Source organism: Rana temporaria, chromosome 6 (genome assembly GCF_905171775.1).
Source record: "Rana temporaria chromosome 6, aRanTem1.1, whole genome shotgun sequence".
NCBI lineage: Eukaryota > Metazoa > Chordata > Amphibia > Anura > Ranidae > Rana > Rana temporaria.
Window position 1 is genome coordinate 1,757,484 of NC_053494.1, and position 19,513 is coordinate 1,776,996.

General features: G+C 42.8%; 2 protein-coding genes across 2 annotated transcripts; both read right to left on the minus strand.

The window, feature by feature from the left end:
- Window positions 1–348: 348 nt before the first annotated feature.
- Window positions 349–1,242, minus strand: LOC120942757 (taste receptor type 2 member 40-like). The gene has a single exon (XM_040355684.1). The coding sequence runs from the start codon at window positions 1,240–1,242 to the stop codon at window positions 349–351; it is 894 nt and encodes a 297-aa protein (XP_040211618.1).
- A 10,553-nt stretch (window positions 1,243–11,795) lies between these two features.
- On the minus strand, window positions 11,796–12,701 carry LOC120942758 (taste receptor type 2 member 40-like). Its single transcript, XM_040355685.1, has one exon. It carries the CDS (start codon window positions 12,699–12,701, stop codon window positions 11,796–11,798), a length of 906 nt encoding a protein of 301 aa, XP_040211619.1.
- Window positions 12,702–19,513: the final 6,812 nt, after the last annotated feature.

Sequence of the window (19,513 nt, forward strand, 5' to 3'; positions counted from 1 at the left end):
TTTTTAAAACAAATGTAACATTTTAAATCCAGTTCTCCAGACTACTGTTTAAAAAGAAGGAGCAAAATATTTGCTATGCGAATGCCTCCAGGCTTCACACAAGTGTCACAAATAATCCCGTATTTTGTCATTTCCTTTGATCATCGGTAGATTTCCAAAGATATGGAAAAGAACCAACGAGGCAGGACCAGTCACAAACACACACTCACGCAAATATTGTAAAAATGTTGGGGAATATAACACTTCTACAGTCCATCTGACACTTTAAGATGATCGGGATCATACTGATTTCTATTCAAAAAAATTATTGTTAATATTTAGACATTAACGTTAAGGATCCTCTATGTTTTAAGTCTCTGTGTTCCACCCACATTTTATCCAGAATCTTCTCAGAATGATCCTTCTCAGCTTCTTGCTGGCCTGGAAGATGACGGCTGCCTCCACCGATTGAGATAATAATTGTAAATCCCAACTGACTGTAAACAGTGAGGAATTTTGAAAAAAAGCGACTGCTTGAGTCATGCAAAAGATTGCAAACATGAGAAGTAAGAAGAAGATTGTCCTCAGTGCCGTGACATGAGCCTGAAGATTTGGACGTGTTGATCCCGAGTCGTTATTCTTCACCCTCCAGACGTGTCTGAGCAGAAAGGAGAAAGTCAGGACCAGGAACAGAAGACTAAGGCAGGTTGGTAGAATGCAGCCTAGGGTGTTTGTAGGCAAATAAAATTCCAGGTACCTGTTACCAGAGGCTTTTGTACTGTTCTCAGAAGACTGTAAGCTGTCTGCATTTGTAGCCCAGAACCGCGGAACACTCACAATGAACACCCCAAGTGCTGTCAGGAATAGAAGGTGACTCAGGAAATTGGACACACTTCTATTTAACCAGATGAAGAACCCATAGCTGAGATTGGTGATGCTGGTACAGTAATGAGCCGAGAGCCAGAAGGTCAACCAGAAGTTATAGTAGATTAGGAAGTAAACTGATGTGATCATAAATCCATGTTCTCCTGTAATATTAAGGACTTCTGGACACAAGACATAGAGCATTGTCTGAAGACTCATCACACACTGGAGGAGAATATTCACAATTCCCTTCCCCAGAAAGATCACATCGGAGGGACTCAACTTCCCTTTCTTTCTGATGATGTCCAGATTACCCATCACAATACAAGTGTTAGAAGGGATTGCCAAGACCAGTCCCAAGACTGAGGAGACAAACATGGATAAGAGGTATGGAGACATAATGTTGAGGTTTGGTGTGATCTCCGGACAGAGATGATGGGACACGTCCAGTGATAGCAGACACAATGATAGAATTAGAGTTGGAATTATGGAAAAAGCCTTCAGAGATCTGTCTCATGAGTGACTTTGCATAAATGTGATGGATTTCATTGCAATGCCGACATCTAAAGTACAGAACATCCCGTGTAATACAATCTTTCCTCATTTCCATTCTACTGAAATAATTCACCACTTCAGGACTGGAGGCTGTTGTCCTCTCTTGACCATTATGTACACTCAGAACTTTGACTATTATCACTATAAATTTAAAATATCAATGAGGAGCAGACAACGTTTTCTCTTGGAGGAATTATCTAATAAAAACAATCCTTTTTTAGTATTTTATTTTAAACTTTATTTCCTAATGCCACGTACACACGATTGGAAATTTCAACAAGAAAACCGTGGATTTTTTTCCGATGGAATTTTGGCTCAAACTTATGTTGCATACACACGGTCACACAAATCTTGTCGGAAATTCCGACTGTCAAGAACGTGGTGATGTACAAGACGTACGATGAGCCGAGATCAATGAAGTTCAATAGGCAGTTCGGCTCTTCTGCTTGATTCTGAGCATGCATGTTTTTCTGCGTATCTGAATTGCATACAGACGAGTGGATTTTCCAATAGGAACTTTTTCCGTCTGAAAAATAGAGAACCTGCTCTCAATCTTTTGTTGGCAAAAATTCTGACAGCAAAAGTCCAATGGAGCATACACACAGTCGGATTTTCCGACCAAAAGCTCACATCGGACTTTTCTTTTTGGAATTTCTGATCGTGTGTACGCAGCAAAAGTCTTTTTAAAACAAATGTAACATTTTAAATCCAGTTCTCCAGACTACTGTTTAAAAAGAAGGAGCAAAATATTTGCTATGCAAATGCCTCCAGGCTTCACACAAGTGTCACAAATAATCCTGTATTTTGTAATTTCCTTTGATCGTCTGTAGATTTCCAAAGAGATGGAAAAGAACCAACGAGGCAGGACCAGTCACAAACACACACTCACGCAAATATGTTAAACATGTTGGGGAATATAACACTTCTACAGTCCATCTGACACTTTAAGATGAAGATAAAGATCACACCGCTATGATCGTTCTTATGGAGCGCAGAATCACCCCCTGAATAGGAGGATGTCTGGATGATGCCTGTAGCTGAACCCATCATTCAGATATCCCCCACTGAAGTCCAGGACGTCATATGGCATCCTACGGTAAGGAAGTGGTTAAAGGAGAATTAACCAAAAAAAGGTTCATTAAATCCACAAGGACAAGATCAGATCAGACCAAAATGAGGGACAAATGAGGAGGAATGAGAGAAAGAGGGACCTTGCTCCAAATCAGGGACTGTCCCTCAAAATCAGGGACAGTTTGGAGCTGTGCAACAGCGTTGCAGTGACACTCATGTAGCCAACGCTGTATCCTGGAATAGGCCAACAAGGCCCAGGCCTAGGGCAGTACTTTGCAGGGGGGGGGGCGGCACAGAAAGAGTCCATGCCAACTTACGCTACACTGTTAGTGGGGCGGACTGGGCTGAGAGGCAAATTAGTCTACCGCCCCCATAAAGAGGTCGCACTACATCCGGTATGCGGGCAGCCAGCATTCCGTAACTGTGGGGTGGGTGGTGCGCCGCTTCTAATTTTAACTGTCATATCATCAAAATGATTTTAGCTTTCAACAAGTTTGAAAAAATAGGGTCGGTCCTTAAAGAAGTTGTAAAGGTAGAAGCTTTTTTTTATCTTAATGCATTATTTGTGCAGAAGCCCCCTGAGCCCTTCCAACACCTGAGGTCCCTCAACATCCAGTGATGTCCATGAGTGTCTCAGCATTCCAAGATTTTCCTTCCTGATTGGCTGAAACACATAGCAGCGGCACCATTGGCATATTACTTTTCACCTAAACCCACTTGGTGTATAGTGCAAGTGTGCTCATTACTTTGCAGCTAAACCCACTTGGTGTATAGTGCAAGTGTGCTCATTACTTTGCACCTAAACCTACTTGGTGTGTACTGCACGTGTCCTCTGCAGTTTGCACCTAAAGCTACGAGGTGTGTGTACTGACTTTGTCCTCTTCAGACCATTATAATGTCTGGAAGGACAAAAAAGAGAGGCAGAGAGTCACAAAGGTAAGCAGGCTCTGCATCTAGAGGCAACAGTGCTGGTGGTGGACACGGTGCACCCTCTTCAGCATGTGGTCGTTTGACACGCTCGTCCTTCTTTTCGGGAGCTGGCCGTGTTGAGCCTCAACATGCAGACAAATTGGTAGAGTGGATGACCAAGCCGTCCTTATTCTCCTCATCCTCTTTCACCCAGGCTGAGCTTACTTTGTCTGGCAAAGTACCTGCCAAGACGTCCTCTTCCCTCTGCTCAATGGCATCACTAACTCCTTCCCTAGTCCCACCATGTCCTCCTGAGGAGTCCCCCAAACTGTTTGAACACAGTGTTGGGTACATGCTGCATGGAGATGCACAGCGTTTTGAAGGCTCTGATGATGGAACACAGATAGAGGAAGGCAGTAAAGTGAGCCCGAAGAGAGGGGGTGCCCAAGAAGGACAGCAATCTGGCAGTCATGTTCCACCAGCTGCATCATACTGCCAGGTTTTCTACAGTGATGAGGAGGGAGGGGATGATGAGGTCACTGACTGTATGTGGGTGCCTGATAGGAGAGAGGAGGAGGGGGAGGAGGAGGCACAGGCACATCTCCAAAGAGGCAGGATGAATAATTCTTTTGAAATGTCAGATCCCTTGTACACTGCCTATGCTGATGCTGAGTGACTGTCCTATTATGCTGACTGAATATTCTTTTCCTCCTCAATGATCTTGCTGATAGCTAGTAAGAACATTGTTGGTTCTGGGCACCGCCACCAGTGCCTAAGGCCCAATTTTTCTGCCCCTGTTTAACAGGGGCGTATAATAAAAAAATGTGGCTCTTTGCTGCGCTCCAATTACAGTATCTGTGAGGGGTTGCAATGTTGTGGCACCGCCACCAGTGCCTAAGGCCCTATTTTTCTGCCCCTGTTTAACAGGGGCGTATAATTACAATTATTGATCTAATATTTCACAGCAGGGCGTTCCAGTGCCCACCAAGACTAACTGTGAGGGCTTACAGTGTTGTGGCAACACCAACACCTAGGGCCCAAATTTCTGCAGAGTATATACGGCAGGCCCCTACTTTCAAACATCCAACTTACAAACGACTCCTAATTGCAAATGGAAGGAGACAACAGGAAGTGAGAGGAAATCTACCCCTAGGAAGGGAAATTCTCTTCTGTAAGAGGTGTCTCCTGTCCACTGATGCTTTATCACCAATTCTTGTTTCACAAAAAAAATCTTTTGTCATTGGGACAGAAAGTGAGGTGCAATCTTCTGAACAGATGCACACAGGCAACAAAACAAATGTTACAGGGGTGATAACCCTTCTCCATGTTTTCAGAAAAGCTTAAAAATAGATTTTATGGCTGGAGCTACACTTTAAAGAAGTACCAGTTCAAAATTACAAACAGATTCTACTTAACAACAAACCTACAGTCCCTGTCTTGTTTGCACCACCTGTATACTTCTGTGGTGGTGGGGAAACCCATGCTATTTTCTCAGTGATTTTCATCCATATTTCAGGGACCAAACATTACATTAAAGCCGCAAGTCTTAAATGACTTTTGTCTTATAGTAATCTAATTTTGTGTAGGGACAGTTCTAAACACGTGCCACCTCACAGGCATACTATAGACACCCAGCAGGTGTGATATTTAAAGTAATTTTTCATTTTATTTTTCACTTTAAGCATCATTAAAATCGCTGCTCCAGAAAAAAACGACCGTTCTTACAACTTTTTTTCCATTGATACATGTTCCCTGGGACAAGACCCGGGTTCTCAAAGACGTTTTCCAACAATAACTTGCATATTAGGCTTTAAAATGAGCACTTTTGAATTTGAACGTTCGAGTCCCATAGACTTCAATGGGGTTCTAAATGTTCGCGTGAACGTTCGGTCCGTTCAAAGGTTCTGGTGCGAACTGAACACGGGGGTGTTCGGCTCATCCCTAGTCACCATAGTTAGAAGTCCTCCAGTGAATAAAAGAAGGGGGCTAAAGTCACTGTAACACCCAGGAGAAGTGCCATGTTCCTGCAGAAAAGGTTCCTCCACCTCTAGTAAGATGTCTCCTTATCAGCGTCACTGATCTCCTGATTGAGATGGTGACAACGTGTGGCTAGTAATCCCCACCAGGGGTCTCTCACTGATGAGTTAACCCTTCAGAGTCTCACAGGTCCTCAGTGTTTCTCCCAATTAGGAAATCCCCATGTAAATAACACTGCCATAGTGAAGTACTGTAAACTGTGTTTAATAAATATATAAATTGCATGTACAAACATGTGTAGTAATGCGCTTGTAAAAAATGTCAAGCCGGCCGTTTTACAACTAAACCGCCCGTCCTTCTGGGATGATAGCATTCTCTCAGTTGGTGAACCCTAACCCTTGCCTTAACCCTAACCCAATCATTAACCCTAACACCAACCCTAACCCTAACTGGAACCCTAACCTCAATCCTAACCCTAACCGTAATCCTAACCCTAACACCAACCCTAATCCTAACTGGAACCCTAACACCAACCCTAACCAGAATACTCACCCTAACCCTAACACTAAGCAGAACCCTAACCCTTGCCTTAACCCTAACCCTATCATTGACCCTAAAACCAAACCTAACCCTAACTGGATCCCTAACCCTAACCAGAAACCTAACCCTATCTGGAACCCGAACCCTAAAACCAACCCTAATCCTAACCCTAACCCCAACCCTAACACTAAGTACCCTAACTCTTACCTAAAGCCTAACATTTGCTTAAACCCTAACCCTATCATTAACCCTAACATCAACCTTAACCCAAACTGGAACCCTAACCTAAACCTCAAGCCTAACCGGAATCCCAACCCTAAATTGAACCCTAACACTACCACCAACTCTAACCCTAAACTAACCCTAACCTCAAACCCAAACCCTAGCACCAACCCTAACCCTAACCGGAACCCTAAAACCAACCCTAACCCTATCCTAATCCTAACAGAACCCTAACATTAACATCAACCCTAACACTAAAACCAACTCTAACCCTAACTGGAATCCTAACCTGAACACGAACCCTAACACCAACACTAACCCTAACCAGAATCTTAACCCTAACCAGAACCCTAACACTAACACCAATCCTAACCCTAACCAGAATTATAACCCTAATCGGAACCCTAACCGGATCCCTAACCCTAACATTAGAATCCTAACCCTAACAGAAACCTAATACCAAAACCATCCCTAACCCTAACCGGATTTCTAACCCTAACTAGAATCCTAACCCTAATATCAACGCTAACTCTAACCTCAACCCTAACTGGAATCCTAACCCTAAACATAACCCTAACCCTAATACCAACCCTAACCCTAACCTCAACCCTAACCAGAATCATAACCCTAACCGGAACCCTGACACCAACCCTAACCCTAATATCAACCCTAACTAGAACCCTAACTGGAACCCTAACTGTAACACCAACCCTACACTAACACTAACACCGATCCTAATCCTAACCTCAACCCTAACCCTAACACCAACCCTTACTCTAACCTGAATCCTAACCCTAACCGGAACCCTAACACCAACCCTAACCAGAATCCTAACCATGACGGAACCCTAACCCTAAAACTAACCCTAACCTCAACCCTATCACTAATCCTAAAACTAAAACCAACCCTAACCCTAACCCTAACACCAACACTAACCCTAACCCTAAATGGAATCCTAACCCAAACACCAACCCTAACACCAACCCTAACACTAATCACTAATCACTAATCGGAATCCTAACCCTAACCAGAACCCTAACCCTAACACAACCCCAAAACCTAACTGAAACCCTAAATCTAACTCTAACCTCAACCCTAACTGAAACCCTAACACCAACCCTAATCCTAACCTCAACCTTAACCCTAACACCTACCTTTACAGTAACTGGAGACCAAACCCTATCTGAACCCTATCCCTAAACAGAATTAGAACCCTAACACTAACCCTAACCTCAACCCTAACACTAATCTTTAGCCTAAAACCAACCCAAACCTTAACCAGAGTCCTAAAGTGAACACCAACACTAACCCAAACCGGTTTCCTAACCCTAACCAGATCCCTAACCCTAACACCAACCCTTACCGGAATCCTAACCCTAACCAGAACCCTAACCCTAACATCAACCCTAACATCAACCCTAACCCTAATCGGAAAAATAACCCGAACACTAACCCTAAACCTAACAGCAACACTAATCCTATCCGAAATCCTAACCCTATCCAGAACCCTAACACTAACCAAAATCCTAACCCTAACCAGAACCCTAACACTAACCCTTACTTCAACCCTAACCCTAACCATAAAACCAACCCTAACCCCTATCCGGAAGCCTAACCCTAACACCAACCCAAACCCTAACACCAACCCTAACCGGAATCCTAACCCTAACCAGATCCCTAACCCTAGCAATAATTCTCAACCAAAACCCCAACCCTAACTGGACTCCTAACCCTAACCTCAACCCTAACACCAATCTTAACCCTAACCAGAATCCTAACCTCAATGCTTACCCCAACCCTAACCCTTATACTAACCCTAACTGGAACCCTAACCCTAACCTCAACCCTAACACCAACCCTAACCAGAATCCAAACCCTAACACAGCCCTAACACCAACCTAAACTCTAACTGGAACCCTAACCAGAATCCTAACCGTAATGGAACCCTAACCCTAACACTAACCTCAACCCTAACACTAATCCTAATCCTAAAACCAACCCAAACCTTAACCGGAGTCCTAAAGCGAACCCCACCCCTAACCCTAAAACCAACACTAATCCAAACCGGATTCCTAACCCTAACCAGAACCCTATCCCCAACCCTAACAGCAATCCTAACCCTAACCAGAACCCTAACACTAACCCTAACATCAACCCTAACCCTAACCAGAATACTAACCTGAACACTAACCCTAACCCTAGCACCAACACTAACACTAACCCTAACCGGAATCCTAACCCTATCCAGAACACTAACACTAACCAAAATCCTAATCCTATCCAGAACACTAACACTAACCAAAATCCTAACCCTAACCAGAACCCTAACACTAACCCTAACATCAACCCAAACCCTAACCGAAATCCTAACCCTAACACCAACCGGAATATAACTTTAACACCAACCCTAACCCTAAACAGAATCCTTACCATAACGGAAGCCTAACCCTAACACCAACCCTAACACCAACCCTAACCGGAATCCTAACCCTAAACAGAACCCTAACCCTAACACCAACCCTAACCCTAACACCAACCCTAACCAGAACCCTAACCCTAGCCAGAACCCTAACACCAACCCTAACTGGACTCCTAAACCTAACCCTAACCTCAACCCTAACTCCAATCCTAACCCTAACCAGAATCCTAACCCTAAACCTAAGCTTTTTTCAGAGCGGGGACCGGGAGCTGTGTGTGTAAACACACAGCTCCTGGTCCTGTCAGGGGGGAAATGCTGATCCTCTGTTCGTACAATGTATGAACAGAAGATCAGTGATTTCCCCTAGTGAGGCCACCCCCCTACAGTAAGAACACACCCAGGGAACATACTTAACCCCTTCCCCGCCCCCTAGTGTTAACCCCTTCACTGCCAGTGGCATTTTTATAGTAATCCAATGCATTTTTATAGCACTGATCGCTATAAAAATGCCAATGGTCCCAAAATTGTGTCAAAAGTGTCCAAAGTGTCCGCCATAATGTCGCAGTACCGAAAAAAAATCGCTGATCGCCGCCATTACTAGTAAAAAAAAAATATTAATAAAAATGCCATAAAAATATACCCTATTTTGTAAACGCTATAACTTTTGCGCAAACCAATCAATAAACGCTTATTGCGATTTTTTTTAACGAAAAATATGTAGAAGAATACGTATCGGCCTAAACTGAGGAAAAAAACGTTTTTTTATATATTTTTGGGGATATTTATTATAACAAAAAGTAAAAAATATAATTTTTTTTTTAAATTGTCGCTCTATTTTTGTTTATAGCGCAAAAACTAAAAACAGCAGAGGTGATCAAATACCACCAAAAGAAAGCTCTATTTATGGGAAAAAAGGACGCCGATTTTGTTTGGGAGCCACGTCGCACGACTGCGCACTTGTCAGTTAAAGCGACGCAGTGCCGAATCGCAAAAAGTGCTCTGGTCTTTGACCAGCAATATGGTCCGGGGGTTAAGTGGTTAAGACCTAGTTCTAGCCATCACAGTTAATTGTTAAAAAAAAGCTGGATGTGTTTCAAAGTTCACAGATTATAAATGGCTATTAATATTTATAGATGATATCACCATAGAATGTTGACCCAGCGAATGTCTGTGTGCCTTAGAGCACTGGTTCTCAACCTCGGTCCTCAAGTACCCCCAACACGCCATGTTTTGGGAATTTCTCTAAGATAAAATAGTTGTCCAAAAATATCAACCCATTGACTCGGATTTAAAGCACCTGTGCAAGATAAAAGAAAACCTGCAAACATGGCCTGTTGGGGGTACTTTAGGACTGAGGTTGAGAACTTCTGCCTTAGAGCAGGGGTCTCCAATCTTTTCAAACAAAGGGCCACTTTGTTGTCCTTTAGACTTTAAGAGTTCTGGATTGTGGCCAGCAGGGGCAGAAAATGTCACGGGCCAGCATCAGTGAGAAAAAATATTTCCTCAGGGTTGGTGGTCATTAAGAGGAGTGTTCCCCCTATTAGTAGGAGGAATAGTATCCCATCATTGATATCGGTGAAAGATATAGTAACCCATTGTTGGTGTCAGTGAGGGGTATAGTACCTCATCTCAGTGGGAGGAATTGTGCCCCCAGGGCTGGAAAAAGGCTAGCAAAGGACCACATCTGGCCCTCGGGCTGCAGTTTGGAGACCCCTGCCTTAGAGGATCAGGGAGGAATTTTCCCAGTTGGAGAAAATTGGACCATGCTCTATAAGGTTTTTCTGATTTCCTGTAGATCAACGGTGGGTGTCAGAAGTCCTCAGCAGGGCTGACCAAATCTGTGTAGCTACACTTAAGAGATAAGACCAGACTAGGTATGCTTTAAGATTTATTTTCAGTGAAACATAACCCATCCAAAACACCAGCACACAGAAAACACAGCAAACATAAAGATATCAGTGAACCCCAATGACAAAAAACAATCTAGCAACCTAACAGACTAACAGAAAACATAACTAACAATCTGATTATACCTGTATATAATATATACACAAAATGGGGAACATCTATCAGCTGTATGAACTGGAGATGCAAGAAACAGATGGGAATGGTGAACCAGGACTGCGATCAGAAACAAGAGGAGCATAAAGAGGCAGTAGGGCACAGGATGCAGGGCAGAAGAAAGATCAGGGTCAGGAACAAAATAAACGGTACATAGCCTCTGGCAGCAAAACAATGGAGCCAAACAATGGAGTGAGATTCACACTAGTAGAGAATGAACTAAATACCCTCCTAGCAGCCAGCATCAGGTAGAGACTGAATACTGCTGGCTGCTGGGAGGCACTCGCTGAAAGACACTAGAACTGTCTACAACTTTTCACTCTTGGAAGAACAGTGCCAACACCAGGTGATCCAGGTCCTGACCATGGATGTAAGGCCAAATATATGAAGATTCTGAGGCCTGGCTGGAATACTCCCATGATGTTGCTAAAACATTGCTAAGTGAGGCGTAGTTGTTTCTGTTCACATCCAATATCACAACAAGTTCTCATATGTTAATCTCAGAGCTATTGCATCAGGGAAGAGAAAGAGTATGTGAGGGGGTTAAAGCACAGAAAGAACTCACTCCTTTGTGGGTGGAGGTGAGCAGTAAACACCTAGGCCTCACTTAGCAAAGTTCTGGCAACGTCCTGGGAGTATTTCAGTCAGGCTACGGGAGTTACGTAAATGGTCTACACCTCATGCAAAGGCATTGATCAACTTCAGTCAGAGCTGCACAGTTTGCTTTATCTACAGACACCTACACCTCCCAACTTTCTAAGATGGGAATGAGGGACACCTATTAGAAAAAGGGCACACCCTTTGCCATGCCCATTTAAAAGTAGAATTAACAAAAAAAAGATTAGTTAAACCCACCGTGTTTTTTTTTTTTTTTTACTACTACTATTTCTTTAAATTGGCTTTTGAAGTTTACAAATGCAGAAATTTAGAAATGGGATGAAAAGATTAGCACTGGGAAACACTTTTTGAAAGATAAAAATTGCATTTTATATACAACTATACAGATCAGACCAAAATTAGGGACAAATGAGGAGGTAAGAGGGACATTGCTCCAAATCGGGGGCAGTTGGGATCTATGGACACCCTTTACCTGTTTTTTTTGTAAAGGTGAACTCACCATTAAGTTGATCACTTTCACACTAAGACTAAAGGTTATAATATATATATTTAGACATTGAAGGTAAGGATCCTCTACATTTTAAGTCTCTGTGTTCCTCCAGCTTCTGGTTCTGAATCTTCTCAGAATGATCCGTCTCAGCTTGTTGCTGGCCTGGAAGATGATGGCGGCCTCTACCAATGGAGCTAATAATTGCAAAGTCCACCAGACTGTTACCAATGAGGAATTTTGTAGAAAAAAACCCACTTGAAACATGCAGAAGAATGTAAAAATGAGAAGTAAGAAGAAGATTGTCCTCAGTGCCGTGACATGAGCCTGAAGATTTGGACGTGTTGATCCCGAGTCATTATTCTTCACCTTCCAGACGTGTCTGAGCAGAAAGGAGAAAGTGAGGACCAGACACAGAAGACTAAGAGAGAATGGAAAAATGATGCCTAGGACGGTCACAGGCACAAAATAGGAAAGATTAAAATAAGACCTGTTACCATAGGCTTCTGTACTGTTCTCAGAAGATGGGGTGATTTCTGCATTGGCAGCCCAGAAGCACAAGACACTCACATTGAATATCCCGAATCCTGTCAGGAATAGAAGGTGACTCAGGAAATTTGACACAATTCTCTTGAGCCAGATGAAGAACCCATAGCTGAGATTTGTGATGCTGGTACAGTAATGAGCCGAGAGCCAGAAGGTCAACCAGAAGTTGTAATATATTAGAAAGTAAATCAATGTGTTCATAAATCCACATACTTCTGTAGCATAAACGAATGCCTGACACAAGACATAGAGCATTCCCTGAAGACTCATCACACACTGGAGGAGAATATTCACAATTCCCTTCCCCAGAAAGATCACATCGGAGGGACTCAACTTCCCTTTCTTTCTGATGATGTCCAGATTACCCATCACAATACAAGTGTTAGAAGGGATTGCCAAGACCAGTCCCAAGACTGAAGAGACTAAAACGGATAAGTCATGTGGAGACATCATGTTGAGGTTTGGTGTGATCTCCGGACAGAGATGACGGGACACGTCCAGTGATAGCAGACAGAATGATAGAATTAGAGTTGGAATTATGGAAATAGTCTTCAGAGATCCGTCTCATGATTGACTTTGCATAAATGTGATGGATTTTATTGCAACGCCGACATCTAAAGAACGGAGCAACCCGTGTAATCTCTGACTCATTTACATTATACCAATCTAATTAACCACTTCAGGACTGGTGGCTGTCTGTTTCTCATTGACTATTATATACACTCAGTACTATGACTATTGATTTTACAGTTTCCAGTGATCATAGTCCCTCTCATTTGGTGACTGTAAAGGAATACCATGAGCAGGTATCCAGCAAGGATGACCAGATCAGTGGACTACATATCAAGGAATCAGGAACTTGACCAAGTCTGATTAAAAATTGTGTATTAACATAAATAACACCCTTCCACCTTCCAACACCAACAAACCATAAACAAGTAAAAGTACAAAATTAATGTTATAGTGCAGTAGACCTAGAACAACAACCCAACTAATAAATGCTACAGTATGTACAAAATGGAGTGAGCATACATGAATAGGCACAATCAGGACTGGGATTGATAACAGGTTGCTGGAAACAGGGCAGAGGATCAGGCTGGGACACGGCTTACAGATAGATTGAAGCAACAACCTTCATCAAGGGAGGGATTAAATACCTTCCCAGAAGCCAGTATCAGGAGGAGCCTAATTACTAGGATAAGCTGGCTGCTTGGAGACACCTGCTGTTTGCCACTAGAACTGAAGCCTTCGGCTCAGAAAAAACAATGCCACCAGTAGGTGGCCCAGGTCCTGACAGTGAGGTTATCTATAAATATATTTTTTTAGTGTAATGATGGGGCATTTAGGATCTTTTAGGGGGTATTACTAGATATACATAGGAATATTTTTATATTAATCTTCCTTCAGGTTTGATTGTCAGGGGGGATGGGTAATTGTTTACAGCCCCCCACCAAAAAATAAAAACACCAGCTGTCACTGTTGTTAAGGAATCAACAGCTGCTTCATCTACTGTGTCCTTACCAACTACTGAGGCCCCTGGTCCATTTGCTTACATGGTTTGGAATCCACAGCCACATAAGCAAATCGGTGGGAACAACGGTGACATCACTGCCCAGATATGTCCATATTTGGACAATATTTTCAATGGTTGTTAAGAAAGTGATGGCCGCCATGTCCTTAACAACAACTGACACCACCCAATCCATTGATTTCTATGGCTGAGAATTCCAGGTTTGGGTTGTAAACAAATGGAGACAAGAACAGGAGTTGCATAAGTAATTGTCCAAATATTGCCACTGACCATATTTGGGCAATGATGTCACCACTATCTCCACCCCTTCCTTTTTATAGCTCATGTCAGTTCAAGGAGCTCTCATTTAGCTAGTGATACAGTCAGGAATCGATTGTGTGCGTCAAGTCATCAGGTTTTTTTTTGTGAGTTAGCAGCAGCGGGCATTTTTATTAACAATACATTTACGAGAATCTTTTTTTTTAGATAATAATATTTTTAATAAAAAACTTCTCAAACATTGGGGTGTCTTTATTTACAGATTACAATTTTTTGTACCCAATACATTTTTACCTGGGGGGGGGGGGTAGTATCTAGGGGCCCCGTATTATCAAAGGAGGCTTTGAGATATACATCCCAAATACATACCAAACTCAAAGGGCCTGTATTTATATTTTATTCTTCTTTGATGTGACTCAGTAAAAATCATAATAGCAAAGAAAAACAATCAGTTTTAATTGCCAGAAAATGAAATTTCATTGCCAGCTCCTTAAAACACACACAACCCTCTTCAAAGGTACTTCAAAATACACAGAAGACGCTTGGGGGGAGGAGGGTGGCAGGATGGGGGGATGTCCCCTTGTAATTACGGCCGAAAAGCTGCTGAGCCTCATCGGTTGTTATCCGCAAAGAAAGAGGTTGGCACTTCGCTGACGAGGCAGAGTCTAGCTGAGGGTCGACTATTAGATTAAAATCTCCACATATCAATAGATGACTATACTTAACTGAAGACACAATTTTAAACAGTTTGTGTAGAAAACAGAGTTGATGAGATTTGGGTACATACATGGATACCAATGTGAAGGGCGTTTTGTTGATGTCACAGGTGAGGATCATCGTCTAGAAGAGAGTTCTTTAGCTGAAAGGCAACAGTGGCCCAGATTCTCAAAGGACTTACAACGGCATAGCTCCATGTATGCCGTCGTAAGTCCGAATGAGAGCCGTCGTATCTATGCGGCTGATTCTTAGAATCAGTTACGCATAAATTTGGCTAAGATACAAACGGCGTAAATCTCTTACACCGTCGTATCTTAGGGTGCATATTTACGCTGGCCGCTAGGTGGCGCTTCCGTAGACTTCCGCGTCGAATATGCTAATGAGCTAGATATGCCGATTCACAAACATACGTGCGCCCGGCGTATCAAGAAACGTTGTTTACATAAGACATACGCCGGCGTAAATTACCCCTCATAAAGCAGGGGTAAGTCATGTTAGGTATGGACGTCAGAAACATCGGAACAGCGTCGTGTTTTACATCATTTGCGTAAGTCGTCCGTGAATGGCGCTGGACGTAAGTTACGTTCATGTCGACTAGTCATTGAGCGGGCGCAATTTAATTTGAAAATTCGACGTGATACTGAGCATGCGCCGTTCGATAAAAGCGTAATTTACGTGGGGTCACAAAACATTTACATACAACACGCCCCCTACCAGCCTAGTTTGAATTAGGCGGGCTTGCGCCGTATCAGATACACTACGCTGCCGTAAATTAGAGCGGAAGATGTTTCTGAATACGGGACCTGCCGCTCTAAGTTACGGCGGTATAGTGTATCTGAGATACGCTACGCCCGCCTAAAGATAAGTGCTTTTTTGAGAATATGTGTTCCTAATTGCTATTAAAACCTTTCTTTTTTCTCTGGGGCATTCGCCTTGAAGATGTGTGGGATGTCTTTGTGGTTACATTGTGGGGGAGGGATGGGGGGGGGCTTGCGCTTGGAAGTGTGTCTCTTGAACACAAACTATGTCTGCTTTATATGTAGATGCTTCCTTCCATAGCAAAAATAGTTTCGCTGGATGATTGAGTCTGTTAGCATTATTAGAAATGCATTTGAGTGGCATTGTATGTTAGAGAGAGTCACAGAAGGTATGTAGCTCCTAGAGGCATAGAGGTCCTTGGGCTCATGGGCAACATCGTGATTGGGGTTTGGGTTGGAGGTTATGTACATCATTTGGAGCAGGCTTTTGTACTAGTGACCTGTATGCAAATGACGGTGAACAAATAAACAGGGAACTGAAACTGAACTTGTAGAGTATAAAAAGGACCATTGGAGTGGTCTGTGAACAGACATAACTGTTGAAATGTTGGCAAGGGACTTTAGTGTAGTTTAGATGAGAGGTTGTGGGTTTCGGGTACCTCCGTTGTTGGATTTCTTCTTGGCCAATCTGTGCAGGAGAAGATGAAGAGACACCAGGTGGTGAAGGAGGGGGTAGGATCCCCCACTTCTGGAGAGCTTAAAGGCCTTCCTCTTGAGATGTCATCAGGACTGTAGAACCGTTGTGCGTAATGGTCAGAGATGTAGGATATTTCCATTTGTGAGGTATATTGAGATTCCTCAGGGCTTTCGCAACCATAGCCAAGTTCCTTTGTCATTAAAGGGTATATTGTGACAAGTCAGGGAGCATCTGTATACTGGAGTAGCACTCAGGCAGTGTGGTCGTTTGCTTTAAAGCTGAGATAATTAATTAATACTTTTGTTTGGTAAAATTTAACCTCAGTAACACATCTCTTGGCACCTCAGGAGGTAAAAATTAAGGTTTTGGCAGCCTATGCATACTGTCTATGGACTATTCTATAGCTGATAAAGATGGCACAAGTTTGGAAAATAGTTCTTTGGTGTACTGCTACAGCTGTCTGGCTGAGACAGATTTTGGTATCCCCCCAATCTAGATGTTGTTCCTCCTCGATCTGTCTTCTAGGTCTGCCACCTTTGACCTAAGCCATGCTATTTCTTCTGTGTGTGCAGTGTGAGAATCAACTAAGGTATTAAATTACGCTGTGTAGTCACCCATGGAGGATTGCACATGTGCCACCCTATCCCCTAGGTCCTGTACTTCATGTCTGAATTGTTTCACACAATCCATTAAATCAGACTGTAGAGAGGACCTAAGGGCTCCTAGCATCTCTTTTACAGTATATATATATATATGTATATATCCGATATGGGTTGACCCATTGTAGCGAATGCTTCTATGGGATCCGTAATAGGATTAGAGGAATCTTGGGCAGAGGCCTGCATAGGGCCTAGCTCCATTTTAAGCTTGTGTTTTTGGTTCTGTTTGACGATCTCAGCAGGGCCTTGTTTTGGCAGGGCTCCTGGTAGATGGGGAAGAAGAGCCAGAGGATTCCTCACTGTCCAGATTGCCTACCTGTTGAGTGGTGGAGGCATGGTTTCTGCTGTGCTTTACTCCGGCTGCAGCTCCATGTGGCTAGGACATCTGCTGGCTGCCACTATTTTGTTGTAGCCCGGTTCTCGTTGGATGGAAGAATTTGGCCAGCTTGCGGAGTTGTGGGGGATTTTTCCAGCGGTGTGTCATGCTGCCTGGTGCAGGGATGCTGCGGGAGCCGGTGGTGTCCCTTATGGCGATCAGAGGAAGTTCCGGGTGGCCGATTAGAGCAGCTGGATTATGCGGCCATCTTCCAGGTCAGGCGCCACACCCCCTCCGGCCACAATACTTTTTGAACCCTGTACATATTTACATAGTGGGGGCTAGTATCTGGGGGGACTTTATTATTAAAGAGGGCTTCCAGATTCCGATAAGACACCCATCCAAAGACCCCACACAATCTTTGGTCAAAGATCATGAGGATGATGCACCTGGCCTCATCAACATGGGGACAAGTTAAGTAACAAGTGCAAATGGGAGTGCTTTAAGAACATTTTAAATAAAGGTATTAGCCAGTGCATTCCAATGGGCAACAAATATAAAAAAAAGTGAAGCTTAAACCTGGGTGGCTAAACTATAATGCAAAAAAGCTTTATAAAATAATAAAATGGACTTTAAAAAATATAAAGTTGAGGGGTCATTGTCGGCATTCATATACTACATGGATTGCAACAAGAAGTGTAAGGGCGTATTGAGGGCAGCTGAAATAGATGAGAACACATAGAGGAGGAGAGTAAAAAAAAAAAAATATTAATAAAAGGCAGAATCTAGTGCTCTCCTTTTAACCACTTACTGAAGAAGTCAATGCTTTGATGAACACTTTTTTTTATCATTATTGATGTTTTTTTTATAGCTCAGCACTGTCTATTGATTATTTGTACCTTTTAAGTGAAGTGAGAACACTTGTTAGTGATAGCAGATATTTTTAATTATTCATAATTAGTTTACACCACTTTATTTCACAAGATTGCACAGATTGATATTCACTTAATATATTAATAAAATAAAGTGAAGTCACAGCATGTAGGCCCCATAAGGGATGATCGGGGGAAGTTGGTTACAAATTACAAGAAGAAGGCAACTGTACTAAATGCATTTTTTTCCATCGATTTTTTCAGAGGATGGAGGAGTATAGTAATCAAGCCTGGATCATTAGTAACATGTCACAAAATGTACCCTTTCAATCCCGGAAGGTCCTCCCGGTACTGTATATACGTTAATACTATCATATACCATTGTATCTCCGCAATTGTTTTAAGCGGAAACGTTTATTTATTTTTTTACTCTGTACTCTTTATTTTTACAATAAAAAATTTGAACAGAAAATGTACCCTTTCAGTTTACAGATAGTGTTGGGCGAATGGTTCAGGCCGAGCAAAAGTTTGGATGGGCCATTTGCTGTGCGGTAAAAAAAAAAGAAAATAATAAAATGTAGTTGTCCCCATAGTAGGCCCTTTGGGTCTGGTATGGATTTTAAGGGGAAGCCCACACCAAAAAAACAAAACTGCATGGGGTCCCCCCAAAATCCATCCCAGACCCTTATTGGAGCATGCAGCCTGGTAGGTCACGGAAGGGGAGGACGAGTGAGGAAGAGTCGGTGGGGTTTTATCTGAATCTGGAAGCCCCCATTTAACAAGGGAGCCCCTAGATCCCACCTCCCCATGTGAATGAGTATGCAGTATATTGTACCCCTATCCATTCACCAAAAAAGTGTCAAAAGTAAATAAAAACAGAAGACAGATTTTTGACAATTTCATTGATAAGAAAAAAAAAACGGTGTCCCCGATGTAGATTCGATGCCCACTGCACCCAAAAAAACAAAAAAACAACAACGCTCTGCCATCAATGAAGGTTGAATGCCTATTGCAGGCTCTGTTGTTTGACAGTTCTTATATAGGTAAGGGGTGAAGCCACCCATCACATCACCTGTTGGCCACACCCCCTTGTGACATTACCGACTGGCACCTGGGTCACCAGGTGGCATGTAAGCCTTCTTAATGGGAACTTTTGATTTTTCATGTGTGGCTCCCATGTGCGAAAGTTTGGCCCCGAACATGGAGTTCGGGGCCAAACCTTTCCCCTGTTTGGGAGATCTAGTACAAACTGAACAGGGGGGTGTTCAGCCTATTTCTACTTACAAAAGCCAGTGTCAGAAAAAGACTTTAAAACCTGAATGCAAATAAATCTCCAGGACCAGAAGGGTTACACCCATGAGTCCTCAAAGAACTTAGCCAGGTAATAGCCAGGTCGTTATTTTTAATGTTTTGAACATCTTAAGGACTGTAATGGTATCAAATGATTGGAGAAAAGC

Bases quoted from the DNA above. Each gene is read 5' to 3' on its own strand.
- LOC120942757 (XM_040355684.1), bottom strand. From the start codon at position 1,242: ATGTCTCCATACCTCTTATCCATGTTTGTCTCCTCAGTCTTGGGACTG.
- LOC120942758 (XM_040355685.1), bottom strand. From the start codon at position 12,701: ATGATGTCTCCACATGACTTATCCGTTTTAGTCTCTTCAGTCTTGGGA.